This window comes from Brassica rapa, chromosome A05 (genome assembly GCF_000309985.2).
Source record: "Brassica rapa cultivar Chiifu-401-42 chromosome A05, CAAS_Brap_v3.01, whole genome shotgun sequence".
Classification (NCBI taxonomy): Eukaryota; Viridiplantae; Streptophyta; class Magnoliopsida; order Brassicales; family Brassicaceae; genus Brassica; species Brassica rapa.
In genome coordinates this window covers 13,664,409-13,690,957 of record NC_024799.2, presented here as the reverse complement: position 1 = coordinate 13,690,957, position 26,549 = coordinate 13,664,409, and the positions used below count along the sequence as shown (strand labels likewise).

At 35.9% G+C, this 26,549-nt stretch overlaps 4 protein-coding genes and 1 long non-coding RNA gene across 6 annotated transcripts; 2 read left to right on the top strand and 3 right to left on the bottom strand.

Annotated features, from left to right (window-relative positions):
• Positions 1–965: 965 nt before the first annotated feature.
• On the bottom strand, positions 966–10,037 carry LOC108871927. 2 transcript variants are annotated; one of them, XR_004458345.1, is made up of 4 exons: positions 9,925–10,037; positions 9,777–9,836; positions 2,224–9,169; positions 966–2,139 (listed from the first exon to the last, which is right to left on the bottom strand). It is a non-coding gene; the product is annotated as an uncharacterized LOC108871927 (long non-coding RNA). The 2 variants fall into 2 exon arrangements; XR_001958565.2 differs by having other exon boundaries at positions 2,224–9,836.
• Positions 10,038–13,457: 3,420 nt separating this feature from the next.
• Positions 13,458–16,276, bottom strand: LOC103868718 (DUF21 domain-containing protein At1g47330). The gene is made up of 11 exons (XM_009146793.3): positions 15,943–16,276; positions 15,796–15,872; positions 15,636–15,719; positions 15,445–15,558; positions 15,268–15,354; positions 15,052–15,191; positions 14,878–14,965; positions 14,558–14,631; positions 14,231–14,448; positions 13,934–14,154; positions 13,458–13,863 (listed from the first exon to the last, which is right to left on the bottom strand). Exons 1-11 carry the CDS (start codon positions 16,259–16,261, stop codon positions 13,663–13,665), a joined length of 1,623 nt encoding a protein of 540 aa, XP_009145041.2. The 5' UTR covers positions 16,262–16,276; the 3' UTR covers positions 13,458–13,662.
• A 2,562-nt stretch (positions 16,277–18,838) lies between these two features.
• Positions 18,839–20,675, top strand: LOC103868716 (gamma carbonic anhydrase 2, mitochondrial). The gene is made up of 4 exons (XM_009146791.3): positions 18,839–19,094; positions 19,178–19,447; positions 19,528–19,679; positions 20,146–20,675. Exons 1-4 carry the CDS (start codon positions 18,980–18,982, stop codon positions 20,437–20,439), a joined length of 831 nt encoding a protein of 276 aa, XP_009145039.1. The 5' UTR covers positions 18,839–18,979; the 3' UTR covers positions 20,440–20,675.
• An 812-nt stretch (positions 20,676–21,487) lies between these two features.
• On the top strand, positions 21,488–23,764 carry LOC103868715. The gene is made up of 6 exons (XM_033292637.1): positions 21,488–21,538; positions 21,597–22,496; positions 22,594–23,008; positions 23,080–23,226; positions 23,277–23,596; positions 23,681–23,764. The coding sequence occupies exons 1-6, from the start codon at positions 21,488–21,490 to the stop codon at positions 23,762–23,764; spliced, it is 1,917 nt and encodes a 638-aa protein (XP_033148528.1).
• A 384-nt stretch (positions 23,765–24,148) lies between these two features.
• On the bottom strand, positions 24,149–24,725 carry LOC103868714 (uncharacterized protein At4g04775-like). The gene is made up of 2 exons (XM_009146789.3): positions 24,537–24,725; positions 24,149–24,409 (listed from the first exon to the last, which is right to left on the bottom strand). Exons 1-2 carry the CDS (start codon positions 24,723–24,725, stop codon positions 24,149–24,151), a joined length of 450 nt encoding a protein of 149 aa, XP_009145037.2.
• Positions 24,726–26,549: the final 1,824 nt, after the last annotated feature.

Sequence of the window (26,549 nt, the reverse complement as noted above, 5' to 3'; positions counted from 1 at the left end):
CATTTGAAAGACCATTCGTACAAGAACTTTATCGAACTTAGGTCGACGAACATATTGAATCTTCGCAACAGTATCCTGCCAATCTGGTGTGATGCGAGTACCAAAGAGTCTTCCCGTCACCCGTATCCAAACCGTATAGCTGTAAGGACAAGCGAAAAATAGATGGTCCCTAGTTTCATTCTTCTCCCCAGACAGCAAACACTCCTGTTGTAAACCCCAAACCCTCATACGATCTCCTGTAGACAGCCGATTCTTGATTGCAAGCCAAGTAATGAATGAAAATCTAGGAACAGCCTGTGTGAACCAAACCACAATGCTCCAATCAACTTTCTCACGCCTTTCTCTGAGTTGATCCCAAGTCCTACTAGCCGAAAAGAACCCCTTATAATCACCCTGATCATGCTTCCACAAAACAATGTATGGACCTAGGTCACTCACAGGTAAAGGTCGTTCTTGAATCTTTGCAATGAGATCCTGGAAAACACGGGTCCTTCCTCCTACCATTCTCCATTGTGAGTTTTCAGTGGCGTCACATGCCTTAGCAGTTCTCAAAATGCCTAGATAACGAGTGCCCTGCTCGCCTGCTATATCAAGAAGCTTCCCTACTTCCAACCAGTTGTCAAACCAGAAGAAAGTCGCTGACCATTATGTACCTCATGACGAATAAACTGGTACGCAACACTGCGTAATTTCAACAACTTCCTCCAAATACATTAACCCGTGGAGTTCTCTTACCGAGTTTCCAATTTTGAATTGTTGCATTTCCGACAAAGACACAACATCTTACCGCTTTCCTGGGCGAGCTGTGTCGAATCTTCTTGATGCATAAATGTCTCCATCCCTTCTAGATATTCTTTCGTCACTCTCCCATTAGCATCTCTATACGTATACATCCACTTCCCTAACTCGAAAATATTCTCATCACCCAACATTTTTTTTCTTTCACGTTTTAGTTTTTTTTTTTCTTTTTGGTGTGTTTCAAATGATACACAAAGGACATATTTATAGGAAATTTTTGAACCTGTTAGGTGAAATTTTACTAAAAATTTACAAGGAAATATAGTCAGCTAGCCGAAACAAAAAAACGTGTTTACAACTAAAAAGTTGGTGCACTCGAGATATCGATGCTAAATAGACGTAAAATATTTCGTCGTAAAGTCCTCGTTATATTTATGCCTACTTTACCACAATAAATTGCGTCATTTTTACGACAAAACTTTATTGTCGTTATTTTACGACAAAGTTACGTTGATTTATTTTTTCCTCGTAAGATACTCGTCAAGACAACGTAATTTTACGAGGACCTTTTTCGTCATTTTTTCGTCGTTAAAATTGTGTTTTCTTGTAGTGTAAGGATTTGATAAAGATTACTGTATCTTTTATCAATATTTGTTTAAGTTTAATCTATTCAAATAAATTAAAAAATCATATTAGGGAAATACCCAAGGATAGCACTAAAAAAGTTTTTGTAAAATTTATTTATATGTTTGGATTAATAAAATTTATTTATATGTTTGAACCACTTTTAATATATCGTAATAGTTACTGACTTTTTTATTATTCAATATATATTTAGTATTTCATAATATGTAAAATATATATAATGCATAAAATAATTCATGTATAATGTCCATCCCGCGCAAGGCGCATCAACCTAGTATTGAAGACTGATTTTTAGTGATATTATTATTAGAAAAACAAGATATATCATTAGTTGACAATTATAATTTTTAGGTGTTAGTTGCCCATTATAACTAATTTAAAAAAATATACAAATTGATCTTTTGGCAATATAAAAACTAATATTTACAAAAAAAATAATTGATCAAATCGATGTTAAAATGTTAAAATCTCCAGAATCTTTTTCCTTCATTTGAGTACATGGTTGTAGGTATTTTATTTAGTGAAAATTGCAATCATATCTACAGCTGCATTCACGTCTGATTTCCTCATTTGCCTTGACTGGAATGTCAGTACAATTACAACGCATCTCACCTAGAACGCTCTTACTTACGTCTGGATGTTTGGCTATGAACTCCTTCACTTCCCTTGTACAAATACTATTTCCGTTATTCCCGCATTTTCCCTTGTACCAGCGATCAGTAAAGCGGCACGCCAACTTGTTCACGGCTTCCACTTCTGTTGTTTTATATCCACAAAATAAAAATGATAAATTGAATAAATATTTGTAAAAGAATTTTATAGCGCAAATACTAGTATTACCTTCAACTTGGGCCACAATGAAAATTGCAAGAAACAATATAAAACATAAAACACATTTTTCCATGATTCAAAAACTTATTTTTGAGTTGCAAAAAGTATTGCTTATTTACTCTCCTATGAAATACATTGTATTCTTTTTCAGAAATAACTTATATAAGATTTCGTAGTTAAAAAAAACTTATATAAGAATTATACTCAACGTAAAATAAAAATAGATGTGGCTATCAAATTAGGAAAAAAAAATGACTAGTGCGAACAAGTCAATGAACAATTTTCTATTCTTTTGTGTGATGCATACTTCACGTGATTTATGCTTTGCGTGGAACTACTATATATATATATATATATATTAATATAACTAGAAAATAAAATAATATTAATATTTTAATAAATTTAATATGTTGCCAAATATATTTTAATTCCATTCAATTGAAAATCAAAAATGAATCCCGAACATGGAATTTACAGACACTTAGGATTTGGTGGAACTCCACGATGCAAAAATGATTGAAAGTATTTTTCTAAGTAAAAATCAGATGGATGATAGGAATGGATGACATTTCACTAATAATGGAAGATACACGGTACAATCAGGGTATCAAATTGAAAGGATATATCCTGATAAGGAAAAACCACCAGAATTTTATGGACACAATATGGACAAATTTAAGAAATTCTGCTGGAAAGTTAAGTGTCCTCCAAAGTTAAGGCATTTTTTATGACAGCTGCTGACAGGTTGTATAACAGTGACAAAAAAAAAACTAAAATCAAGAGGAATACAAGGAGATACAAGTTGTGCATGGTGTGGGGACCCGGAGAAATCAATAAATCATGTGTTCTTCGAATGTCCTCTGACACGTAAAGTGTGGACACTATCTAAGATTCCATTGAACCCAAACATTTTTCCTATTGGCTCTCTATTTTCTAATATGGATCATCTGTTTTGGAGAGTTAATCCAAAAATGGAGGATTATCAGTTTGCATGGATCCTATGGTACATCTGGAAGGGTCGGAATAATAAAGTTTTCAGTAATATTGATATTGATCCGAGGAAAACGCTTAACTTAGAAAAATTGGAATCAACACTTTGGGCTGAGGCACAGGTTATCAATAATACAAGGTTGGCACCGGAAGCACAGATCAGAGCTACCTCAGAGACTACTGGAAGATGGTGTTTCACTGACGGTTTTTGGAAAGATAAGGATTCTTTTTCAGGACAAGGCTGGTTCAGCACGCTACCAGGGTATGAGGGTTTGTTAGGGGCAAGTCTCTCACCTCTTCATGCGGAGATGGAGGCATTAATTTGGGCAATGGAATGCATGAAGAACTTAAGACAGTACTAGGTCACGTTTGCAAAGGATTGTTCTTAATTGGTGAAGATGGTTTCGGAACCAGAAGAATAGCCAGAATTTGAAAGCTACCTGGAGGATATTAAGTTTTTGAGAAGGAGCTTCACCAACTCAGAAATTGTTCATGTTCCTAGGACAAAAAACATAAAGGCGGATCGCTTGGCACACAGTGCTCAGACACAACCGTCTCTCGTTGTACACATGGAAGCAGAGTTACCACCTTGGTTTACAGAGTGTACATGAGTCTGTAAATATTCTTGCTGTAAAAAAAAATCAAAAATATATAAATAGTATTTGTTAGAGGGGGACACCCCTCATCAAGGTCCATCAAATACAAATCTCGGTCCAATATTAACAAACAATTCGATCCAAGAAGACTGGGACTGGTCGATTAAGTCAATGGTGAATTGGAGAGTTCTACAAGGACAAATATAATAAGAGAGGAAAGGACAAGAAAGAGGGGATCCAAAAAAATGGGCATGACCGTAAACAACGGCTAGAACTAGGATTTATCATTTCGATCACTATTCTCAAAGAAAACAGTCTAGCTCTCTTTAGTTCATCATCTCGAACATATCTTGTAACATTGATATACCATGGATTTGACCCATTTTCATCCATAGTATATAAGTGTTCTACTATCTATATATTATATATTCAATCCTATTAGGTATTTTTTCAGGTTCAGGAGTATCTTGGAGTAAAGTGATGATTATGAAGCATTTAAGAGCTTAAAAGACATTTCATCCGAGCTGACCATTAGAGGTCGATACGAAGAAGAAGCAATCGTTTGATGCACATCCAATGCCGTCGATCGATACATAAGATAAGCCTCGACGATTGAAGATTATGATCGATCGATGTACATCCTGTACCATCGATCGATGTCGAGACGCAAGATGCGCGACTTGGTTCCAGCCGACTTTAAACCCAAGGCTTCACCAAATTACAGGATTACCCCTGACGAGTTTTACCTAATAGTTATATACTTGCCTAAGTGTTAGGAGGCAAGGAGAGTTTTTAGCCACCATTGTATTCTTACTTTCAGCAAGAGAGCGAGAGAGAGTTTTAGGAGAGAAAATCATAGAGAGATTTGTGATTGGAACTCCATTGATTCATCTATTCTATTCTATGCAGTTTTTATCTATATTTTGTGTCATGAATTGCTTAGCTATGTCTGAGTAGTTTAGTTGTTAGATTCAGGGTTCAAATAGGTTAGAGGGATTAGCCCCAACTATAGATTTTCTGAGTTGTGATATTCATTGATTGATTGTTCTTAATGCTTGTTTTAGTCTTGCTAACTAGAACATGAACCTAGAAATTTGCATGTGTCAAGCATCCTTGATCATCCTGTCCTGAATCTAATATGTCATGCTAACCCTGGTAGAGAGAGCTAACTGCTGATCTAGGAGACAAGTGAGCATTATCAACCCACGGCTAGGGCTTAGCTAGAAGCTACCGATCGATATTCTCTTCTGACAATCGACCGATATTGCGAAAGGTGTATCGATCGATATCCATATAGGATCATCGATCGACACTTTCTTGTGATCAAAAGATGACAGTTGAGATCCAAGATCTAGTTAGTTAACCAGTTAAACATTGCTGTCGCTGATCATTGTGATTAAGGAGTTGAGCTCTAATATATTATGCATGCAATTGTTAAGCATCTATAAGATTATAATCTCTAACACCTGAATAGAAACCATGCATCTAATATCTTCCAATAAAGTTACACCCCCAATTATCTTGTTAGTCGAGCAATAGACTTGCTCAATTAGAATTACTATTTACTTTTAAACCATAAAACAACAAACATCTAAAATTAATAACCTGACTAGATTTAATAGGTTCCTTAGCTTCTTGTGGATCTGATCCCTAAGTACTGCAACTAAACCTCTTATTTGAAAGAGTAATTCACTCCTTAAGATAATTTGAGTGGTATCAAACATATTCCCCAAATGATCAATAAAAGGTCTTCATGAAAACTTATAATCATTCTCGAAACACTCCTAACGATCATACCGAATACAGATTAAACAGTATTTAATTGTTATATATATTTTCTACATGTATTATAAATAATAAAATCTAGTTTTAACCTTGAGTCTCGAGAACCATGCTAAGGCATGTCTACTAAGACTCTTCACAAACATCTGGAAGTATTAAGTAGTAACCCGCACTTAGCGCGGAGAGAGATTATTGTTTTTGCTATCTAGTTTTAGGTAATAGAGTAATTTGTTTTATTCTTATTATATAAAGATCTATCAAATTGTAAAACACATTATAAAGATACAACATATATAATTATGCATGCTGCATTTTAGTCTTTGGTGTCTGTTTTTCTTTGCTCCAAACAATTTTAAACTTTAACCTTTAATCGATCAACTAATATTTTTCAATTGGACCTGCAGAAAAAACAAAAAAAAACATGGGATTCTAAAACGTGTACATGATTGCTATAACAAAAAAAAAAAGTCTTTACCATCAAACACCGAGAATTGAAAGGGGCTTATGGTTTCGTCCGCAGATTTAGATCTCACTTGATCGAATTAGATCTTATTCACGATTTTAGGACCATCACCAAAATTTCTTTTTGTTTCTCTATGTTCAATATTCCTGGCTTTTTCAATGAATCTTAACATCCTACAAATAAATAAAAAGACAGTCACAACTTAAATAACTCAACCGAAAACAGTTTCTTTATATAATTTAGTAATATGAAGATTAAGGGACACTTACGTTATGTAGTCGATTAGAACCATCTCAATAGTTAGGCCACCAGCAGCAGAATACTGCTTCCACAAAACGTTTAATCTTCACCATAATCTTCTACATTGATTTGAATGGTTTCAAATCAGAGACATAAGGGCCATAATTCTTCGAAAATAGTATCAAAGTATCATTTTTTCTGATGCTGTAGAGCTGTGAATATGAAGTTTACTCATGTCATCCTTATATACAGAGGCTACAGAATATACGATATTTATTAGTAAGATATACGGAGATAATATTATTACATATTTTAAGGTAACCTTGTAAAATCGTAAGCACTTTCTAAAAAAAAAAACTTTATAGAATCGTATATCCCTTTATTGTGAGATTTAAACAATCTCCTATCAATAAGGATCAACTATATTTCTATATATGTAACAAATAATTGCTTGGTAACTACTCTAATATTTATTGCTCATAAGTTCGAGACTTATGAGACCATTTTATTAATTAATGAGATTATGCGACATGTTTTGGAAGGTTTCTTCACTAAAGTTAAGACAATTGGGAGTTCTTTATTATACCTATATTATATGTATAATGGTGAGAAATACGTTACTGTTACGTGCATGGAGTTAATCTGATACAAAAGTGTAACGTTACGTGCATGGAATTAATCTGATACAAAACCTTGGAGTAATGTTCTACACATGTTGCATCTGTTCTACTCAGCCGGAAACTAGGGACCATCTAATGCTCTCTTGTCCGTATGCTGAGGTCCTTTGGTCTGAATCTCGCCGCAGATTCAGAGACACGGTCCCAGTCTTCACCAACTGGCCCGAGCTCGTGCTGTGGACATCGTCGTCTTCTAATGCTGCGCCATCACACCTGCGTATGATGGTAGTTCAAGCATTGTTTTACAACATCTGGAAGCAAAGAAAAAACATGCTACACAATCAAGCTTTAGTCCCCCCTACAGCAACATTCCGGGAAATTGATCGACATATCATCAGTTCTATTTATGCTTTTCGAAAGCGTAAGAAGTTCACCAACTTAATGGCAAGATGGCTCATCTGACCCTTCTCTGCCCAGCAAAAATCACTTGACATGTTCATGGTGATGTCTCAAGCCGTGTTAAAGTTGCTCTGTTTTTTACCTTCTTTTTTTGCCAGAGCCTCTTTTGTATAGATTTACTACCCTTGTAGAACAATCTCTTATCATCTAATGAAATTAACAGTCTTAGCAAAAAAAAAAAAAATGTTCTACACATGCATTACCGGCACCTTGCATGGAATTAATGTGATACAAAACTTTGGAGTAATGTTCTACAAATGCATTCCAAATTTTTTAAGACATCCTATGTAGAGTGTTTGAGTATTTTGATTTGATTCTAGAGTTCCAATGTAGAGTGTTTGTTTTGAAGATTGCTGGCAGGCCTAATCTTCTACCTCGGGGAACTGAAGCTTTGTCAAAGTATCATAATGTTAGTTCTACTCTACAAATTCTGGATAATATCGCACAAGAAGTACCCAACTTTGGAACTGAGTAGGTGATTGTTGTATCCCTCTTTATCTGTTGTTCTTATGCTCCTAGTAAGTACGCTTAGTTTTTTTCTTTCTATGTCTAGGATAAAGCTCATGGTCCTTTTCATTTAAAGACTGGAGCTTGTCTTTTTGGCTTGCGTCGCAGCAGAGTTCATTTCTACCCCGATAAATAGTGCTCTATACTTATGAAAACATGTATAATAGTCGTAGCATTGCTTGGAAACAGGATGAGGGACTTGAGGTATGTAAGCGCTGCCATCTTGTGATGCTTGTATTCAGTTCTTCTCTACTACTCTTAGCTTATTCGTTTTCTGAATCAAAATTACCAAGTCCCTCTCTGCCTTTTATTTCATGCATGCTCTGGGTTTGCGGAATTCTATGGTTTGTTTCTTTATTTTTGTTACTATCTTCTTTAACTTCCATCAGACATTGATGGATTCCCTTCAGTGGATGTGCATGATTATAACCTGGCCCAGGTTGAGGTTGCAGTTCACTTTTTATCCTATTTGACTGATAGATTATGGACACAAATTTTTTCCTTGTATTAGAGCCTCTTTCTTCTTTCATAGCAATACTCTAGAAAGCCTTACTTTAGTTTGATGTCTTGTATATATCTGTTACTGATTTCTAAAATGTTGTGCAATCTCCCAATTCTTTGTCAGTATTTCATTTCTTGTGCTTTGAGTGTCCTCTGATTTCCTCGAGGGGTTGAGCAATATGTTATAAACGATTCATCAGAGTCTTCTCCCTTTCATCTCTCCCTTTATAACCCTGATCTCCAGTTTCTCCACTGAACTTATCATACGTTCCATCAACCTATCAGCCTCAATCATCTCATTTTCGCTCTTCGTCATTGCTTCTTCGTACTCGGTTAGCTTCTTATGTTCGAACTCTTCAATTCATCAGAGAATATTTTTTTTTAACAGAGAATACTTGTTGTTCACTACCTCATACTTGACAAACACCGTTCTTCCTCAGGGATAAGCTTATAGCTTGGTATCATTTGATTTAACCGCATAAACATTCTCTGTTTCTTCATCAGTCTCCTCCCCGAGTGCAAGTTTCTTCCATTATTTCCTTCCAAGTTCATCTTTATGATCACATCTGTAACGGTCCTGGCCCGATGAACCTTATCAGATACCATAACCCAAACCTTTTTGTTCAAAACTTCTTATTAAAACTCAAATTGTCTTACATAAAACCGAACTCAACTAAAAACTGAAATGTCAAATGAAAACTTAAGGAAAAAATGTTTAAAAAGAAAGGAGTCATAAATGAAAGACTCGAGAAAACACTTGCACCATACGGACATCTACTCCCGCTCCCTCTCGGCCATACCTGTAAAAAGAGGGGTGAGTATAGAATACTCAGTGAGGGCAGATTCTGGGAACCCACGATCTCAACTCAGGAAGAGCAAACAATCACAAGTCATGAGCTAATAAGATCTATTACACAGAAACCCAACTACCCGACCATGAGCTAAAGACCCTACAATGCACGTTTTTATATCCCGCCTCTCGCGGTTGGCACTTCGTTTCTTATCATCAGTGGGTAGCTCCTACTAGGCTTCTACCCCATATTCTTGTGGATTCGCCACATCTCCTATGGGTGCTTTCATATTCTTGTGGATTCGCCACAACTCCTATGGATACCTAGCGTGGAACTACTGCCACCCATACTTTCCTTAGACTCTCTATATGATCCCTTATTTCATACTTATACATACATCTTTCACTTATCATTCACATCACGTCTAAACATCTTATCATCATTTTCTTGACCACCCTAACATGCCTACGTTCTTATCACTTCAACACGTACTATCGTCTAAACAAGATCAATCACATATCACATCACACATACACACAAGATCTAGATCTGATTAACAAAGGACTAAGTCCCATTGGTTACTCCACATGAGGCAAGTTCACAACCAAGTCCTCACCTTAGGTTTTTGCAGAAGTAGATCTGGATCTAGATTTGGGAATCAGTCACTTCTCGAGATCTGGTTTAAGAGTCGGATTCACACAAGAGAGAGATGGGTTTAGGATCTGTCATTTCCAATGACTTAGAGCTAGAGATCATAGTCTTACCTTAGGGTTCAGATCTCAGTTGCTTGCACGAAACTGAATCAAGGAGGCGGCGGCTAGGGGCTCGGTTGCGGCGGCTAGGGCTTCGCGGGCGGCTGGCGGCTGGCTTCGCTGGAGACGGAGCGGCGGCGGCTAGAGGCGGCGGCGGCGGGGTTCTGCTCGGGCAGGGCTTCGCTTGCTGTCTCTCTTGTGGCTGAACCCTAGGGGAACTTCTCCTTTTATAAGCAATGGGAGGGGTTATGTCTAGGGTTTCCTCTTCTTGGGCCTCCTGCACTTGAGTTTCTTTTTGGGCCTGGCCCAGGATGTTACAACATCATTCAAATTATTATGCTTCCATCACTTTTTTATGGTCTGTCAAAGAGAAAAAAATTTAGAACTCTTTATAAAGTTCCCTGAGATACCAAAAGTTAAAGAAACAAAACATTTATAATTTAAAATATCAAAAGAAGTTTAAGAGCACATTGGTAACATATTTCTCAGACTCTTGCTCCTGAAACATATTCTCTATGGTTTTCACCATCGGCTCTAATCTTTAGGTTACCATAATTAATTGGATAAATTATAGAGCTCTCATCTACTTCCAACATGGGATCCTATCTTTAGATTACCATGATGAATAGGATGCTCTTTTAAGCTCTCATATACTTTAGCCCTAACCACAAAAACATGGTGTTCTTGGATTTCACCGTCTTCAAGTTCGGTATCAACATGGTGTTGTTGTGTCTTTGCATGATTCTTGAACAAAAGGTGAATAGAGTTTCTGAACACGCTATGTTTGATTATGTTCTTACGAAAATTTTCAATCAAGGAATTTAATGTTTCCATTCAAGGAATTTAACGTTCCCATTCCCTGTGGACTCAGTGCCTCAGTGATCTCATTACACAAGTTTTTTAGTGACTTAAGTTTACCCTCGTGCATGAAAGACATCGCTTCTATATCGCCTTCTTCCTCACTCTGTATGTTTTGTTTGTTCAAGCCTTCTTCTAGTATATACATAGCAAAAAAAGAGTCTTTATCATCGCAGTTTTTCCTAATCACTCGGTTTCACCGCATAGACATTCTCTGTTTCTTCATCAGTCTCCTACTTGCGTGCAAGTTGCTTCTATTATTTACATACACAAATCTTTATGAGCACATCAATAACTTATTTCTCAGACCACGTTTAATAACACACAAGTCGTAAATCTTCAGCTTCAACTTCTATTAATATAAAGAATGTTTTACGAACTTCTGAAGGTTTACGACTTGTAAGTCTCCATAGTATGAAGTTTTGTTTAAGGAATGTTTTTGTTTGCATTAAATTCAAATTTTTCTGTGAGAAGGTTTCTCTGCATGACACCTAAGCGTTTTGCTAAATAAAAACTTCTCATGAAGCTACGTCACACAAATTGCCAATAACCTTTTAAGGTAAGTTTTAAAAGTGTTTCTCCTTTAATATATAAGGATTAGAGCACCCACATCAAAGGTTTCTCTCATAAATTTTTGAAACATTTTAAAATTATAAAAAGAAAAGAAAATGTAAGAAAGAGAATCAAAAGATAGGAGAGAGAAGAAATTGGTCTTTCAGAAAAGATGAGGAAATGGGAAGAAACTTCCAAGACTTAGACGCATCCAATCATCGCATCCTTCCACCTTGCTACGATTGAGGGGGAGTCTAATTCAACTGATTTAAAAAAAAACACACATAATTTTATAATTAAAATAATGTTGTTGAGGGACTTTGAGTGTTTCTTTTCACTGAGGATGCTCTTAGATATCCTTCTCTTCTGCGGTAAAATATGCTCGTTTCATGGTTATGTTGAACACGGTCATATGATTGTTCGGATCTGTTTTTTCTATGAAAGTTAAGTTTGTCCAAGTGCTGAACTTGTACCTCAGTTATTTTTGTTGTGAAGAGTTTTTTTTTTTCATTGCAACAATAACATGTTCGATCTCCTATACCTAACTTTTCACGCAATGGACCTTTGGCTAGATGTCTTTTAGTGAGTCCATGATAAAATCAATTTCTCGACTCGATGCCAAATTCAGTAACCCTATTTGGTTTGTTGCGCCTCTCTGACCCAATGTATTTGATTTTGTTTCTTGAGATAGGGCTCTTGTTGCCGTGTCGGTGTCGGGATCTTGATGCATGGATTGTCCTTAAGTAGATGCTAGGGGCGCAAGTCGCTCGTTGGTTGTTTTTGTTGTTGCGTTTTGGCGATCAAGTCATTGCATAAGGTCTATGATGGTGGCTAAACTCATTGTTGGAGTTTTCGGTTGCGGCTGTTTGTCCTTCGATTTGAATTTGATCATTGGTATGTATCTCAGTAGGTCATCGAAGATCTTCTTTGGTGTTTTTTTTTTCTTAATTTCCCACCGAACGTGCCAAATTTGGAATATGAGTTATGTGTATTTAAATAAAAATACAAATCCTATAGTGAATTATTTGAAATCGTTTATTAGATTATTTGCGATTGATTACAAAAAGAAATAAGAGATGAAATTGGCTTTAAACTATAGAAGTTGTCAAGAACAATCAGGGCCGTCTAACAGCACGCGCAAGTGGAGCGGTCGAACAGGGCCCCGAAATATAAAAATAAAATGTTTAAAGATTTTTTGAAATATATAGATAAATTATGGTAAGAAACTTTAAAAATTTAGATATAATGGTAAATTTAAAACTTATAATTAAAAAAATCAGAGAAAGTTATTAAATTTTAAAATTACTTGATAAAATGTACGACTAATATTTTTTTTGAACAGGGCCTCAAATTAATTTGAGACGGCCCTGAGAACAATATAAAACTATAAATCCTACTTGATGTGCCGATCGACTTCATGTGTCTATAAATGTCTTCTTTGCCTCAAAGACTACTTATGAAGGATCGAAAATCGGATTACTTTCATTTTTCTTCTCGACTTTCCTTTTCATCTTGTCGACTCGCTTGCATCTAAAATAAAAGTTATTCTTAGGTTCACTTCTAGAGGTTCACCAATCAATATAATTTTGTTATTTCATATTCGATATCATTTGGAAAAAGAAACAAAATATTGTCAAATTATATTATGTTTTTAAAATAAAAAAGGTAAAAAATAATAATAGTTACAAAAAAAAAATTTAATAATTTTTTCAACGTTGACAACAAAACACTAAACCCTAAATCTTAAACTCTAAATCTGTAGGTAAACTCTAAACCCTTGGGTAAATCCTAAATCCTTGGATAAATATTAAATTTTTGGGTAAATTCTAAACTCTGAATCAAAACACTAAAACATTAAACCCTAAATCATAAATTCTAAATACTTGATTTTTTTTAGTGTTTAGCGTTTTTGATTTAGAGTTTAAGATTTATCCAAGGATTTAGGATTTACCAAGGAATTAAGTTTTAGTGTTTTGTTGACGACGTTAAATATATTTAGAATAAATAAATAAATTTATAACTACTACTATATTTTTTTTAAACATAATATAACTTGAAAATATTTTGTTTTTTCTTTAAAACAATCCTATTGGTTGGTGAACCCAAGAATAAATCCTAAAATAATGGATTAGATGTTCAAAAACAAAACTATGTAATCTTGTATTATTTTCTTAAGAAAAGATCCATCCGCTTCTTTACGTACAAAGCAACCATCAACCAGTAACAAGCAGTGTTTATAATAAGTTAAATCCTTTTAACTAACTATCTTTTATCTTCATTAAGAAATCACAAGGTTTGGACTGAATCTTCAACGTTTAGGAGCCATAGTGTGGGAAGAATCTACAGGTTATCTAATGGCTTTGTTGCAGGACTCGAATCTGGTGTGGCCATATGAGATGTTCGGTTGGGACTAGTTGAACCAGATGATGACTGCGTGATAGAGGTTATCACACTCGGTAGATTCTCCTGAGAAGCATGCATGTTGACTCTTATCCTGTTGTGGATGTTCACATACTCATCGGTTTCGTCAAGGATCTCTTCCTGAAAAAAATCATAGCTTATGATTCATTTTAGTTAATTCTCTAGTGCTAAAAAGAGGCTTCGAGTTAACCTGAAGAAGCTCTTCGATGACGTCCTCCATGGTGATAACGCCTACAACCTCTTCATTGGGAGGGAAATCAGGTATAGGAGAGTTCTCGATATCCAAAATGCAGAACGAGCAGCCTCTATGTCGCTTCTTAGCTGGAGCAGCCGTGAGGGTCGTCTTCCCCTGCTGCTCCTCACCGTTCTCGCTCTTGCCGGATTTTGCATCTCCGGTTTCAATTTTGAATACTATATTCGGAAAAGCATGTGTTAGCAAATGGAAAAGTCTCTAATACCTGAGAATTCATGCGGAGTCATGTCATACCTTCCTTCTCTGATACTTCAACCTGAGCTTTTGGTTTCTTGCAACTGTCCTTAAACAGCTCATCTTTAGTTTTCTTGTTTTTTCTGCGCTCAATATCATTCTCGCTCGTTTCTGGAGATCCTTTATGCTCGTCAAGATCCTTATAGACAACTGCAATGTGGCTGTGGCCTTTCTGGAACTCGTTTAGGATATCATATAACGGCATGGTTTCAGACACACTGAAAAAAAAAGTAGGTTATAGATATGAACACTGTTTAATGCTATTAAAAAAACTATGTCACGAATGTGAACGAAGCATTAGAGAGAGAGAGAGAATCAGTAAATTACCGCGGAATCTTTCTCATGATCATTTTCCTCAGAGGAACTTCTTTTCTTGCATTAACTGCCAAGAGATTTTTAACCTGCACCAGCAAAAGGGAACATCATTACCTGCTGAGGAAAAGGTCATAAGTAAGCACTATTTGTCATTGTTAAAGAGAAACCGACCGATGGAGATCTAGTAGTTACAAGATAGTCTTTCTCGAAATTCTAGAAACTCCACTATCATAACAGGTTATATTTAAGGTAGACAATAAAAAAACAAAGACTTTAAGTACCCAAAAGATAGAAAAGATATAGAGCATCTAAAACTATTAAAGATAGGTTACCAGAATGAGGCCAATTATATGCGATGGATTTCTGAAATAAACTGGAACTCTGCTATGACCAACTGACATAATTGTATTCAAAGTTTCCCTGTATTGTAGATGAAAGCAGATAATAAGCATGACGGAATATAAAAAGATGAAAAGGGCACGAAGCATAAAAACAAAGAAACCCACAGATTAAGAGTTGAATCAAGATCAAGGGAGAACGCGTTGGAAATGGGAGTCATTGCATCTTTTGCTGTCTTTTCTGTCAATTCAAGTGCACCTGTGATGATAGAAGTCTCATCGGTTGTCAGATCTCCACCTTTCCCAGCCTACCAAAAAAAAAATAAAAAAAATCAGAAAGGTTGCTGTAAGAAACAGACACAAGAGTCAGGTTTTTACTGCAACCTCATTTCCATGGAATGTCACGAATGTCTTGAGCTCAGCTCTCCGTAAAAGAACACCATGTCCCTTACCCAACATCCAATCAAGAACCTGAACCAGAATCAAGAAACACTTTGTAATTAAAAAAAAAAAAGATTTAGCCGACCAGTAAAGGAAACAAATTGGATCAAAATCTCTTACCTTACTGATAGGATAAGCAATAGGGAAGAAGAGAATGAGAAGAACACGAACTAAAGGAGCCATTATGGCTCCAACCTTGAGCCCGTACCGAGTGCAAACAGCCTGTGGCATTATCTGCAGATACATTCAACGAGAAAAAAAAATATGATGAAATTGTACAAATAAAAAAGAAAGTAAATAAAGAAAGAAACCTCTCCAAAGACAAGAATAAGAGTGACTGAGATAACAATAGCAGCCAATGGAGGCACAATTCTATCCAAGAATATTGGCAGAGCCTAGGACCAAAGAGAGACCATTATTAGTACAAGTCTTTGCATCAAAATCTTTTCTTTACAAAAGAGTTATTATTACCTCCATAGCCATAGAGTTTCCGATCAAAAGGGTACAGAGCAACAGATGCTGATTCTTCACCACTGGAAATATCTTACCTAACAACAGACAGTGAAATCAATTCCAGTCGCAGTTTCAACGAATCAAAAGCTAATTAAGAATCCTCACCGGCGTTGATTCGATCTTGAGGACGGCCGGATTTGATGAGAACTTCGAGATCGACTAATCCGAGAGACATGAGACCGAGGGTTAGACCTGCCATCAGCCCAGCGAAGGCGACGAGAGCTATGATGATCACCAGGTCCAACCAGAACGCGGCTCCGCAGCACGAAGTATCCGACGAAGCCATCTGAGTTCGGCAAGTGAGAGAGAGTGACGCTCTTCTCTTCGGGTAGCAAGTGCGCCTACAATACAATTCAAGACGCAACAAACGTTTTGTAATCAGAGGACGGACGTGCTTGTGGACCCCACTTCTATCAGAACGCATTGGTTCTCTCTTTTCCCTTTTCGGTATGTGGTATAATGTTGTTTCTATGATCCAACTGCCTACTAGTCCTGTTTAATTTATCAATTTAGGCCAGATTAAGTTTTCTTAATTCAATGGAGAATATGGTAAATACTCCTTCCATATATGACCTTTTAAAGAAAGTTTGTTTTCCAAATTAGATATTTTTTTTTTAATTTTCAATGTAAAATTTATTAACAATTTATGTTGTATAAGCAATGATATTATATAATATATATATTTTTATTGGTCAAGCTATGATTAGATGAATAATAACTGATGTTTTTCTAAAATATAAAAAAATATATTTTTTAACGATTTATGTTGTATGAGCAATGATATTGTATAACATATATATCATCATTGGTAGAATTGTGGTTAGACGAATAATAAATGATGTTTTTAAAAATATATCTATTTTTAATCCTAATACTTAATCCTAAAATGTCATCTATTTAAAATTATAGAAATTACTAGTTTTTTATACTCACTCTGTTTCAAAGTAATGCATGTTTAAAATTTTTCACATATATATTATTAAAACTATTAAATTCAGGTTATAAATGTATAAGTTTTTGTGATTATCTATTTTCCACAATTCTGATCAATTAATTTTTTTGAAGTTTACAATTAAATCTTTATTAGTTGATAAAATGCATCGAAAATACAAAAAAAAAAACAGTTTTCTAAATTAAAGCTACTTCTATATGAAATGGAGGAAGCACATTCTATCAAATAAAGCACAAATACATCATTACTTGAAAACATATAAGCTTGTATTCATAGAGATAAATTCGGTACTCTTAACATGAATATATTAACTCTTGGAACTCTGGCTTAGTGTTGGGCAAATTTATGCCTAATTTTTATCAATAAAAATATATATTGATAAAAAGGATTTGTCTGAATAAGCAATGCAACTGTGAGCGCAGCCTCAGTAGAGTTGTTGTTTTGGGCAACACCTTTGACTCTTTCTTGACACAGCGGATTATTTCCAGGGACCTCTAGAAGACCATAAAACTTCAACATATAAGGAAACATGTCCGAGATAGGAAGAAGCTCCCGTGTCAACTCAGAAGCACAGACAGCTGGATTGCAATCCAAAACATATATCTTCGCAACAGTAAAATCCACACACAAACCAATCCAGTGCTTCTTCGCAACATATAGAGGGAGGTAGAAGCGTGTAGACGCATTCCCAGAACTGCAACACTTAATCGTGCAGTCAACCAAACCTTTAGGGAACACATATGAGTCTTTCGCCTTTGATTTGTTGAACCTCTCGTAGTTCTTACACAGCATCGAGACAAACCTACTATCGAGGAACTCAGGTTTTGTGGCACCACTGCAACCAACATGGTTGTAGCATGTTGATCTCACCAGCCTCATAAGAATATCAAAAACCTGCAATATTCGTAGTTAAAATGCTTCCATAGGAAAGAAAATAGTTGGCCAGTTGCAAGTATTTATCCAAATTCCAAAGAATCGTTATATCGCACAAACCATAGTACATAATTACATAAACCACATGTTAGCTACTACTGGAAATATCAAAGAGCTTTGATCAACCGCAATGCTATCTAAAACTATAACTATTTTTGCTATATACAAACATCAAACTCAACAACCTTCCTACAACCAGTAACATTCCTTTGCCGGCAAAGGTCGACTCCTTTCAGCAATATCAGTAATGTCTTTCGTAGTCACACACAGGCCAGCGACATTTATCACACTAATCATAAGATGAAGCAAATATCAGAACAAAATCTAAACCAATACTGAGAATAAAAGTAACACATATCTATTCGACATTGCCGGCAGGTAGCAGTATTACCATGATTTCTTTAGTATGATGGACAGTTTAGCAAACTTCTCCCAAATAACCGGCAGCTCATAATAGTTGGAACCCACCATTTTGCTTTCACGTGCACGGTTGAGAATAGCTGTCGGGCACTGATAATCACTTATCATTGGAGGAGGCACAAGTCTTAGCCTCTTGCTTGTGCGACAATGCATCGGGTCATCAACTGTCTCAGCTCTATCTCCATCTCATCATCTACCACAGGAGCAGGAGGAGGTTGATCCTGAGTCAAACCCAAAGAAAACAACAGACTCCCATACAAAATATATATGAGAAAAATTAGTGAAGGATATGTTATTTAAGAAGAAAGTAAAATAATAGATTGTAAAGATGGTACAGCTGGTTTATTCTGCTCATTAGTCTTGCTATTCGCCGAAAAGGCAGTTACGCCATGGTTTCCAGCATCCATACGTGGAGAAGAAGCCAAATCCCGTCTCAGGTTATGAGATCTACCTTGGGAAAGCTGAAAAAAAATAAACTTCAATTCGATATGAATGGGAATGGTAGAATATATAGATATGAAATTATGGAAAGAATATGAAGTCAAACACGAAAAATGGGTGCTATACTATACATATTCAGAAACACAGAAATCTTTAGTTGGGATATTTTTATGGTATTTTCTTATATAATTTTTGATGATAAGTTTTGGTTTATGCGTTCGACTGGTTTGTTTTAAACCGTTGTGCAAGGTTCAGGTATAAAATTTGGTTCGATTTCAAATTAATGAGTTTGGTTCGATTTCAATTTAATGAGTCGCTTCGGTAAATCTCGATTCTCTTCAGTTCAACAAAACAAAATCAACGCCTGCTTCGCTCCCTTGTCTGTGGTAATCGAAAATGGGAACCCTAGGACGAGCAATTTACACAGTGGGAAAGTGGATCCGTGGCTCTGGCCAAGCTCTTGATCGTGTGGGTTCTCTTCTCCAAGGGAGCCACCGCTTCGAAGAACACCGTAAGCCACATTCAAACCCTAGATCCAATCCGTATCTCTGGTCTGATCGATCTTGTTTTTAAATTTTGTTTGTTATATTCCAGTATCGAGGCATCGGACGTTGATGAATGTGTTTGATAAATCTCCATTGGTGGATAAGGATGTGTTCGTGGCTCCAAGTGCCTCTGTTCTTGGTGACGTTCAAATCGGGAAAGGCTCCTCTATTTGGTATGGCTGTGTTCTTCGAGGTGACGTGAATAACATCAGTGTTGGATCCGGGACGAATATCCAAGATAATTCTCTTGTACATGTTGCAAAAACCAACCTTGGTGGGAAGGTTTCACCAACTACGATTGGGGACAACGTCACAGTAGGTAAACCTTAACAAGTGACTTATCAGCTTTACTATATCTGTTTCATGAAACAATATGTCTGCAAACATGAAACCGAGCAGGTCATAGTGCTGTCATACATGGGTGTACTGTTGAGGATGATGCATTTGTTGGTATGGGAGCTACACTACTCGATGGTGTGGTGGTTGAGACGCATGCCATGGTTGCTGCTGGTTCTATTGTCAAAGAGAACACGCGAATTCCTTCTCGAGAGGTTTATTTCTCTTCCCTTTTTCTTCTAGTTTACTTTCTACTACGTTTGCTTACGACCATAGAATCAACAAGTAGCCAGAACCAAAAATAAAAGCCTAGGTTTTGTTGTCTAGAACCCAGAAGCTGTCCAAAGCTTAAAAGTTTCCAAACCTCTAGCTACATTCGTTCCTAAGCTAGTTAAAGTAGACCTCTAGCTAAGGCTTGACCAGCTTCAGTTCGACTCCCTGTGTCTTTGCTAAACATTTCGGTTGATGCATTGTTACTTACTGAAATGCTATGCCTACTAGTCGTATACTCGTATTTCATTTTTCTAAATCTGAAACTAAGGTGGTTCTGGTGGTTTCAATCTGTTCGATTAAGAATTAAATTGATTCCTTGTACTGCTAGGAACTACTTTATTCAACATTCAACTTGAGAATATATAATTTGAAGGAGACGTATGTACAAGTTATCAATTCATGTGGCAGGTTTGGGGAGGGAATCCAGCAAAGTTTATGAGGAAGTTAACAGATGAAGAGATAGCATATATCTCAAAGTCAGCAGAGAACTACATCAATCTTGCACATATTCATGCCGCAGAGAATTCAAAGTCATTTGATGAGATCGAGGTTGAGAGAGCGCTTAGGAAGAAATATGCACGCAAGGATGAGGATTATGATTCAATGCTTGGGATTGTCCGTGAAACTCCAGCCGAGTTGATTCTTCCCGACAATGTCTTACCAGAAAAAACCACCACCAGGGTTCCAACTACTCACTACTGATACGCTCGTCTCAGGTTGTGTTTTTTCTTGTGTTAAATCCTTTCAAGACAGGATTGGTTCTCTGCAGAGTCAAGAGAGATAATATCTTTTGGTTTTGCCTTTTATCCCGAGCAAGCATGGGAATAGCCTTGCCCAATAATGCCGAAAGAACATGTACTGTTGCATTATGGTTTATGAAGTCAGTTCTTCGAGTAACAATTGCAAAAAGAGAAACAAGATGCATTCATCCTTTTTCTCTTCTTCTGTCTGATATATTCCTCCTTTTAATGTACGGGGTATTCTTATACTCATTACAAACTTGAAAGGGGCGTGGAGTGGATCAGGCGCAGTTGAATAGGACTACAATTTTCCCTCAAGTATTCGCCGAGTCTTAAAAAACAATCTAGTTAACTAACTGAAAATTGTAATCTCAAAAGCAAACTGCAAATGAAAAATCAAGATTTTACACTAGTTAAAAAGTGTAAAAAGACGGTCTGACTTTTGGAGTCAACATGGGAATTTGACATGTGAAAGTTATAAATTAGTTCTGGAGCGGATACAAGTCTGGAGCGGACATCCAGAAAATTTGCAGTATCCATAATCCGTTATGTCCCAAAGAATATTGGAAAAATGGGAAAAAATAGACGGGAAGACGTGCTATTTCCCCATGAGAAGTATCGTATCCTTCTATATGTCTCCCAAACTATTCCCTCGTCCTAGATGTCTCCGAGATAAAACTTCGAAACCTATTTTCTCATGAAACTATAACATACCACTTATATCTCCCCAAAATAAAAGTTCAAAATCCATAACCCCATAACATTAAATCACTCGGTTTAAACCTATAAACTTCAACCGTTTTGGTTAATTAAACCAGTCCAGACCAATTAACGACCCGATTAAGATCCGACTATGAAAATCAAACCATAGAGAAAAGGCTATCAATCGACAAACTCATAAACCCTTTCACAGCTACCCAATTTCAATCGCAAAATCAAAATTAAAAACCCTAGAACTATAGATCGTAGAGAGAAAACACCAGAGAGAAGAGAGATGGCTTCAGTTGATGATGTCGATGGAGGAGAAACCTTTGATGAAGAAGCAGAAGAGAGAGATGAGGGTGAAATCGAGCAACTGCTCAACGAGTTGTCGACGAGCCTTCCATTCGCCATGATCAGATTCCTGAGAGTGATGACGAGGAAGAGAAAGGCTGCAAGAAGAAACCACCAGAGATAACTCACATCAAACGCGGTGATGGAAGCTTGTACCAAAAGCAGACATTCGTAAACGGGGTTGGTTTCAAAGATTGTGTTCTAGACTATGCTCTTAAGACAGGCTACAATATCCAGCAATACAGGTATGATAAAGAAAAAATTGGCTTCAAGTGTGTGGGTTCTAATGAGGGAGGAAGCTGTGAATGGAAAATATATGCTTCAGTTCTGCCAAGTGATAATGTGTGGAAAGTGAGAGTGTTTGTTGAGAATCATTCGTGTGTGCCTAATGGAGAGTGTTCGATGCTGAAGGTTCCTCAAATAGCTAGATTGTTTATTGACAAAATCAGAGAAGAACCGGATTATTACATGCCAATGAAGATTGAAGCACTGGTTCTTGAGAAATGGGGGATCACGGTTTCAAGGGCTCAATGTCAAGCTGCTAGAACTAAGGCGCTGAAGTGGATTGAGTTTGAGTATGATCATCAGTTCGCTCGTCTTCGAGATTATGCAGCTGAGATACTTGAATCAAACAAAGACTCTACTGTGGTGATTGAGACTTTGAAAAATACCGAGGGAAAAGATGAGTTCAACAGGTTCTACGTTTGTTTTGACAACATAAGAAGGACATGGAAGGAGACATGCAGACCTTTGCTTGGAATTGATGGATGCTTCGTTAAACACAAGATCAAAGGACAAGTGTTGGTGGCATTAGGAAGAGACACAGATAATGCCATATATCCAGTGGCATGGGGTGTAGTTCAAGTTGAAAATACGGATAATTGGTTATGGTTTGTGAGAATGGTAAAGGAAGACGTAGGCCTTGATGATGGTGATGGGTTTGTTATCGTCTCTGATCGCCAAAAGGTTAGCGTGTTATGAATTTTTTTTTTGAATAAAAGTTTAACTAATTGAATTAATTTATATGAATTTAACCTGCTTATTTTTTGGCTTTTTGGTACAGGGTTTGATAGCTGCAGTTAAGGAGGAATTGCCTAAGGTAGAGCATAGGAAGTGTGTGAGACATATCTATGCGAATCTGAAGAAAAAACATGGAAGTAAAAGCGACATGAAGTCTTATTTATGGAGCTTAGCATGGAGTTACAACGAAGCAGAATATAAGGAGAGGCTGGATAGGATTTTCAATTACGATGTTGGTGTATATGATGATGTTATGAAGACAAATCCGAAGTCTTGGTGTAGAGCATACCACAGGTTGGGGCCGTATTGTGAGGATGTGGAAAACAATTCCACAGAGTCTTTCAATAACACCATTGGAAAGGCAAGGGAACTGCCATTTGTCCCTATGTTAGAGACAATAAGAAGACTTGCCATGGTTCGGATTGCAAAACGATCAGCAATCTCTCATGTTCACAAAGGTATAAAATTTTTTGATTGGTTTTTTCAAGGATTTCACTCTCTGCTGTCTCTCATGTGATTATTTTTTTAGGGATTTGTACACCATATGCGACTGAGTTTATCAAAGAAGAGAAGAAGAAAGCTACTGCGTGCATAGTTACAAGAAGCACCAACGGAATGTATGAAGCAAAGTTGGGGGATGTACTTACCGTGTCAGCTTGGAAAGATGGACTTGCACGTGTATGAAGTTTGAGATATGTGGTATTCCCTGTGAGCATGCCTATGCAGTCATTCTTCATAAGAAGCTTAAGGTAGAGGACTTCGTTTGTAAGTGGTTCAGAACTGCTATGTGGAGAAAAAACTATGTAGATGGGCTTATTCCGGTGAGAGGTGCTCGCTTTTGGCCTGAAACAGGTGCTCCGGACGTCATTATTCAACCTGATCCAGACCAACCGGGGAGGAAGAAGATGACTAAGGCTGACAAGAAAAGAAAAAAACCTGCTAATGAGTCTCCAACCAAGAAGCAACCAAAACATAAGAAGAGGATTATGCACTGTGGAAGATGTGGCCAACCTGATCACAACTCAAGGTTTCATAACAAAAAACAGGTTTGTTCTATTTCTGATTCACCATTAGCAAGCTCAAACACAGATTTATTAATTTCTGGTTTGTTTCTTTTCCATTGTTGGTAGGCTTCTAGAGATGGTCCCTCTCATGTTGCTTCTCAAGCTGATTCTCAAACTCCTTCTCAAGCTCCTTCTCAAGATATGTGTTGATGGTGGTGGACTCGACTTTTCTTGTTTTTGTCTCACCTTTTGTGGTTTTTGGAGTCTCGGATGTTGTGGTTTTTAGTGTCTCAAGTTCTTTTAAAACTATCTTTTGTTCAAACCGATGATATGTAACCTTTGAATGTGGCTTTTTTCCCTATGATCTTTCTTATGTTTATGTCGGCATTATTGTTTTTAATCATTCTTGTTATCTCTTTTCATTGCATATATGACCACAAAGCTCTTAAACAAGTCATCATTTTTAAAGATCATCACTAAAACAGAGATTCAAGTTCTTACAACAACAAGCATAGATTCAAGTTCTTACAACACCAAACATAGATTTAAGTTCTTACAACAACATACAGACATATTCTTCACCATGCTTCACCATTACTTGAAGTAGAGAATGGCCATCGACACAACAGAAACCGCAGATATAATGCTTAAGACAACCATCATGTTCTTCATCTTTCTTTTCTCTTCGGCCAACACTTCCTCAACTTGATCAAGTACTTCCTTGTCAAGGACCAATCTCTCTCTTGCAATCTCTTTCATCTCTTTCTCAATACTTGTACTTTTGCATTCAAGTGATTCTAACTCCTCCAATATTGCCTCATCTATCCATTTAAATCTATGCTCATCATTCTCCAGCTACAAAAATCATTACACATAGGGACATTTGAATCTATGCTCATCATTCTCCAATATTGCCTCATCTATCATTACTCAATCATCATTCTCTAGCTAAAACGATATTGAGAGTCGAAAACTAAATTACCTTCTTTCTTGCAGCATACACACATCGAAAGTATCTCCTATAAGGATTGAGAGTCGATTTTGACATCAACGGAACGACGGATTCACCACACCAACAATTCTTCGGAACACCTACAAATCGTCTACCTCGTCGACGCTCATTTGATGATCCAGAGGAAGCTCCAGACACGACATTTGAAGACTCAGACATCACTCCTTACTCGTACTGTAGAAATTCGGGGGAGAAAAGTTGATTACGATGTTTTAGGGTTTGGGTTCATAGGAGAAATCGATTTCTGGTTTTAAAGAGGGCGGGTCAATGGGTCGGGTCAATCTGGGTAAATATTTGGTTTCGAACCGGTTTTGGTTCAATTTCTGAGTTTTTTGGGTTTGGTTTTGCGATCAGACCGAAAATTGTATAAACCAACAGCGAATTGGGTTTCATGGAGACATCTAGGACGAGGGAATAGTTTGGGAAACATATAGAAGGATACGATACTTCTCATGGGGAAATAGCACGTCTTCCCAAAATAGACCGTAATGAGAATATTGTCATTTTATACTTTTGCATTAATTAGTTATTTTTGGACACAATTGTCCACATAATAACGAAAATAATTATTAGAAATGATATTAAATAAAAAATATGGAAAACAATGCCATCATAAAATTATTTTACATCATGAGATTATTTTACATCTTTTGATATACCAAAATTGATTTCAAAAAATAATTTGAAATATGTTAATCTAAAATTGTTTGAATGTATATTATAACTCTTTTTACAAGGATAAAAATAGACGTTCTCTATAATCTTATACATTTTATAAATTTAAAATTCATATTCTAAAGTCTTCTCTATGATCTATCCAATTGTAGAATATGCATGTCTCGGTTCTAACCTAAGGTCTTTGTTATTAATAAAATACAATATATATTGTTGGTGTTTTATTTTATTGTAGAAAGATATAGAAAAGTTAACTTATGTTCTATCTTTAATTATTACTAGAGATTGATCCGTTCACCCGCGCGTATATTGATCATTTTTATATATTGATATTGGTTTTTTTCATAATTAGTGTTATACAAAGCGCGGGATGAAGCACTTTATAAAAATATCTATTACATAAATATATAGATGGGCGTTCGGATACCCATTCAGGTTCGATTCCTATTTATTCGGGTTTCAGAATTTGGAGTCAAAAATTTCAGCCCTATTCAGTATTTTTAAATTTCGATTCGGGTTTGATTTGGATATGAAGGTTTGGATAACCCATTAAAATTATTTTAAAATTTTTAAAATTCCTTATATATTTTAAATTTGTCAAAGTCTATAAACAAAATAATATACTACATATATATTTGAATAATATACGTCATCCCCCTATATATTAAAAGAGAAGTCACTTTAGCGAGGTTTGGTGACGTGTCGCTCATACGTGAAGTTTCAAATTTTTTTTTATAATTTGATTGGTCGATTGTTTTTAATTTTTATTTATTTAAATTAGATCTAAAAATTTAAGGTAAGTCTAAAAACATTTAACATCACTTGCTATATAATCTAAAGAATATTACAAATAACAATTTATGGCAACTAATTCTCGAAATTATAAAAAGATTAATAATGTTATATTTATTACTTTTAATATTTATAAAATATAAATTATAATGAACGAATTTTTATATAAGATAATTATAATACTTTTATACTCTACTTGATGAATTGTATTCGAATATAATTATATAATAATTATTTTAACTATTACAAAAACCAAACATGTTTATTAATATGATTTTAAATTATTTATCGTTGTTTACAGAATAAGTTTATCAGAATTTTAAAATTATTTATATAGTGTTATAAATTATTTATAAAAATATAAATCCTACTGTATATTGATTGAGAAGTCACATAAATGATTTTTTATTACGTGTTGATCATAAACGAACTCTTCAAATTTTTATAATTTGATTGACTGATGATTTTTAATTTTATTTATTATAATTATATCTAAAATGAAAAGATAATTCAATT

Bases quoted from the DNA above. Each gene is read 5' to 3' on its own strand.
- LOC103868715 (XM_033292637.1), top strand. From the start codon at position 21,488: ATGTCGATGGAGGAGAAACCTTTGATGAAGAAGCAGAAGAGAGAGATG. The intron at 21,539-21,596 runs GTGAAATCGAGC...CGCCATGATCAG, and splicing joins AGCAGAAGAGAGAGATGAGG to ATTCCTGAGAGTGATGACGA. The intron at 23,597-23,680 runs GTTTGTTCTATT...CATTGTTGGTAG, and splicing joins GGTTTCATAACAAAAAACAG to GCTTCTAGAGATGGTCCCTC.
- LOC103868718 (XM_009146793.3), bottom strand. From the start codon at position 16,261: ATGCGTTCTGATAGAAGTGGGGTCCACAAGCACGTCCGTCCTCTGATT. The intron at 14,966-15,051 runs GTGGGTTTCTTT...TCTACAATACAG, and splicing joins CTTGATTCAACTCTTAATCT to GGAAACTTTGAATACAATTA. The intron at 14,632-14,877 runs GTAACCTATCTT...TTGCTGGTGCAG, and splicing joins ATATAATTGGCCTCATTCTG to GTTAAAAATCTCTTGGCAGT.
- LOC103868716 (XM_009146791.3), top strand. From the start codon at position 18,980: ATGGGAACCCTAGGACGAGCAATTTACACAGTGGGAAAGTGGATCCGT. The intron at 19,095-19,177 runs GTAAGCCACATT...GTTATATTCCAG, and splicing joins CCACCGCTTCGAAGAACACC to TATCGAGGCATCGGACGTTG. The intron at 19,680-20,145 runs GTTTATTTCTCT...TTCATGTGGCAG, and splicing joins CGCGAATTCCTTCTCGAGAG to GTTTGGGGAGGGAATCCAGC.
- LOC103868714 (XM_009146789.3), bottom strand. From the start codon at position 24,725: ATGTCTGAGTCTTCAAATGTCGTGTCTGGAGCTTCCTCTGGATCATCA. The intron at 24,410-24,536 runs GTAATTTAGTTT...TGATTTTTGTAG, and splicing joins TGTATGCTGCAAGAAAGAAG to CTGGAGAATGATGAGCATAG.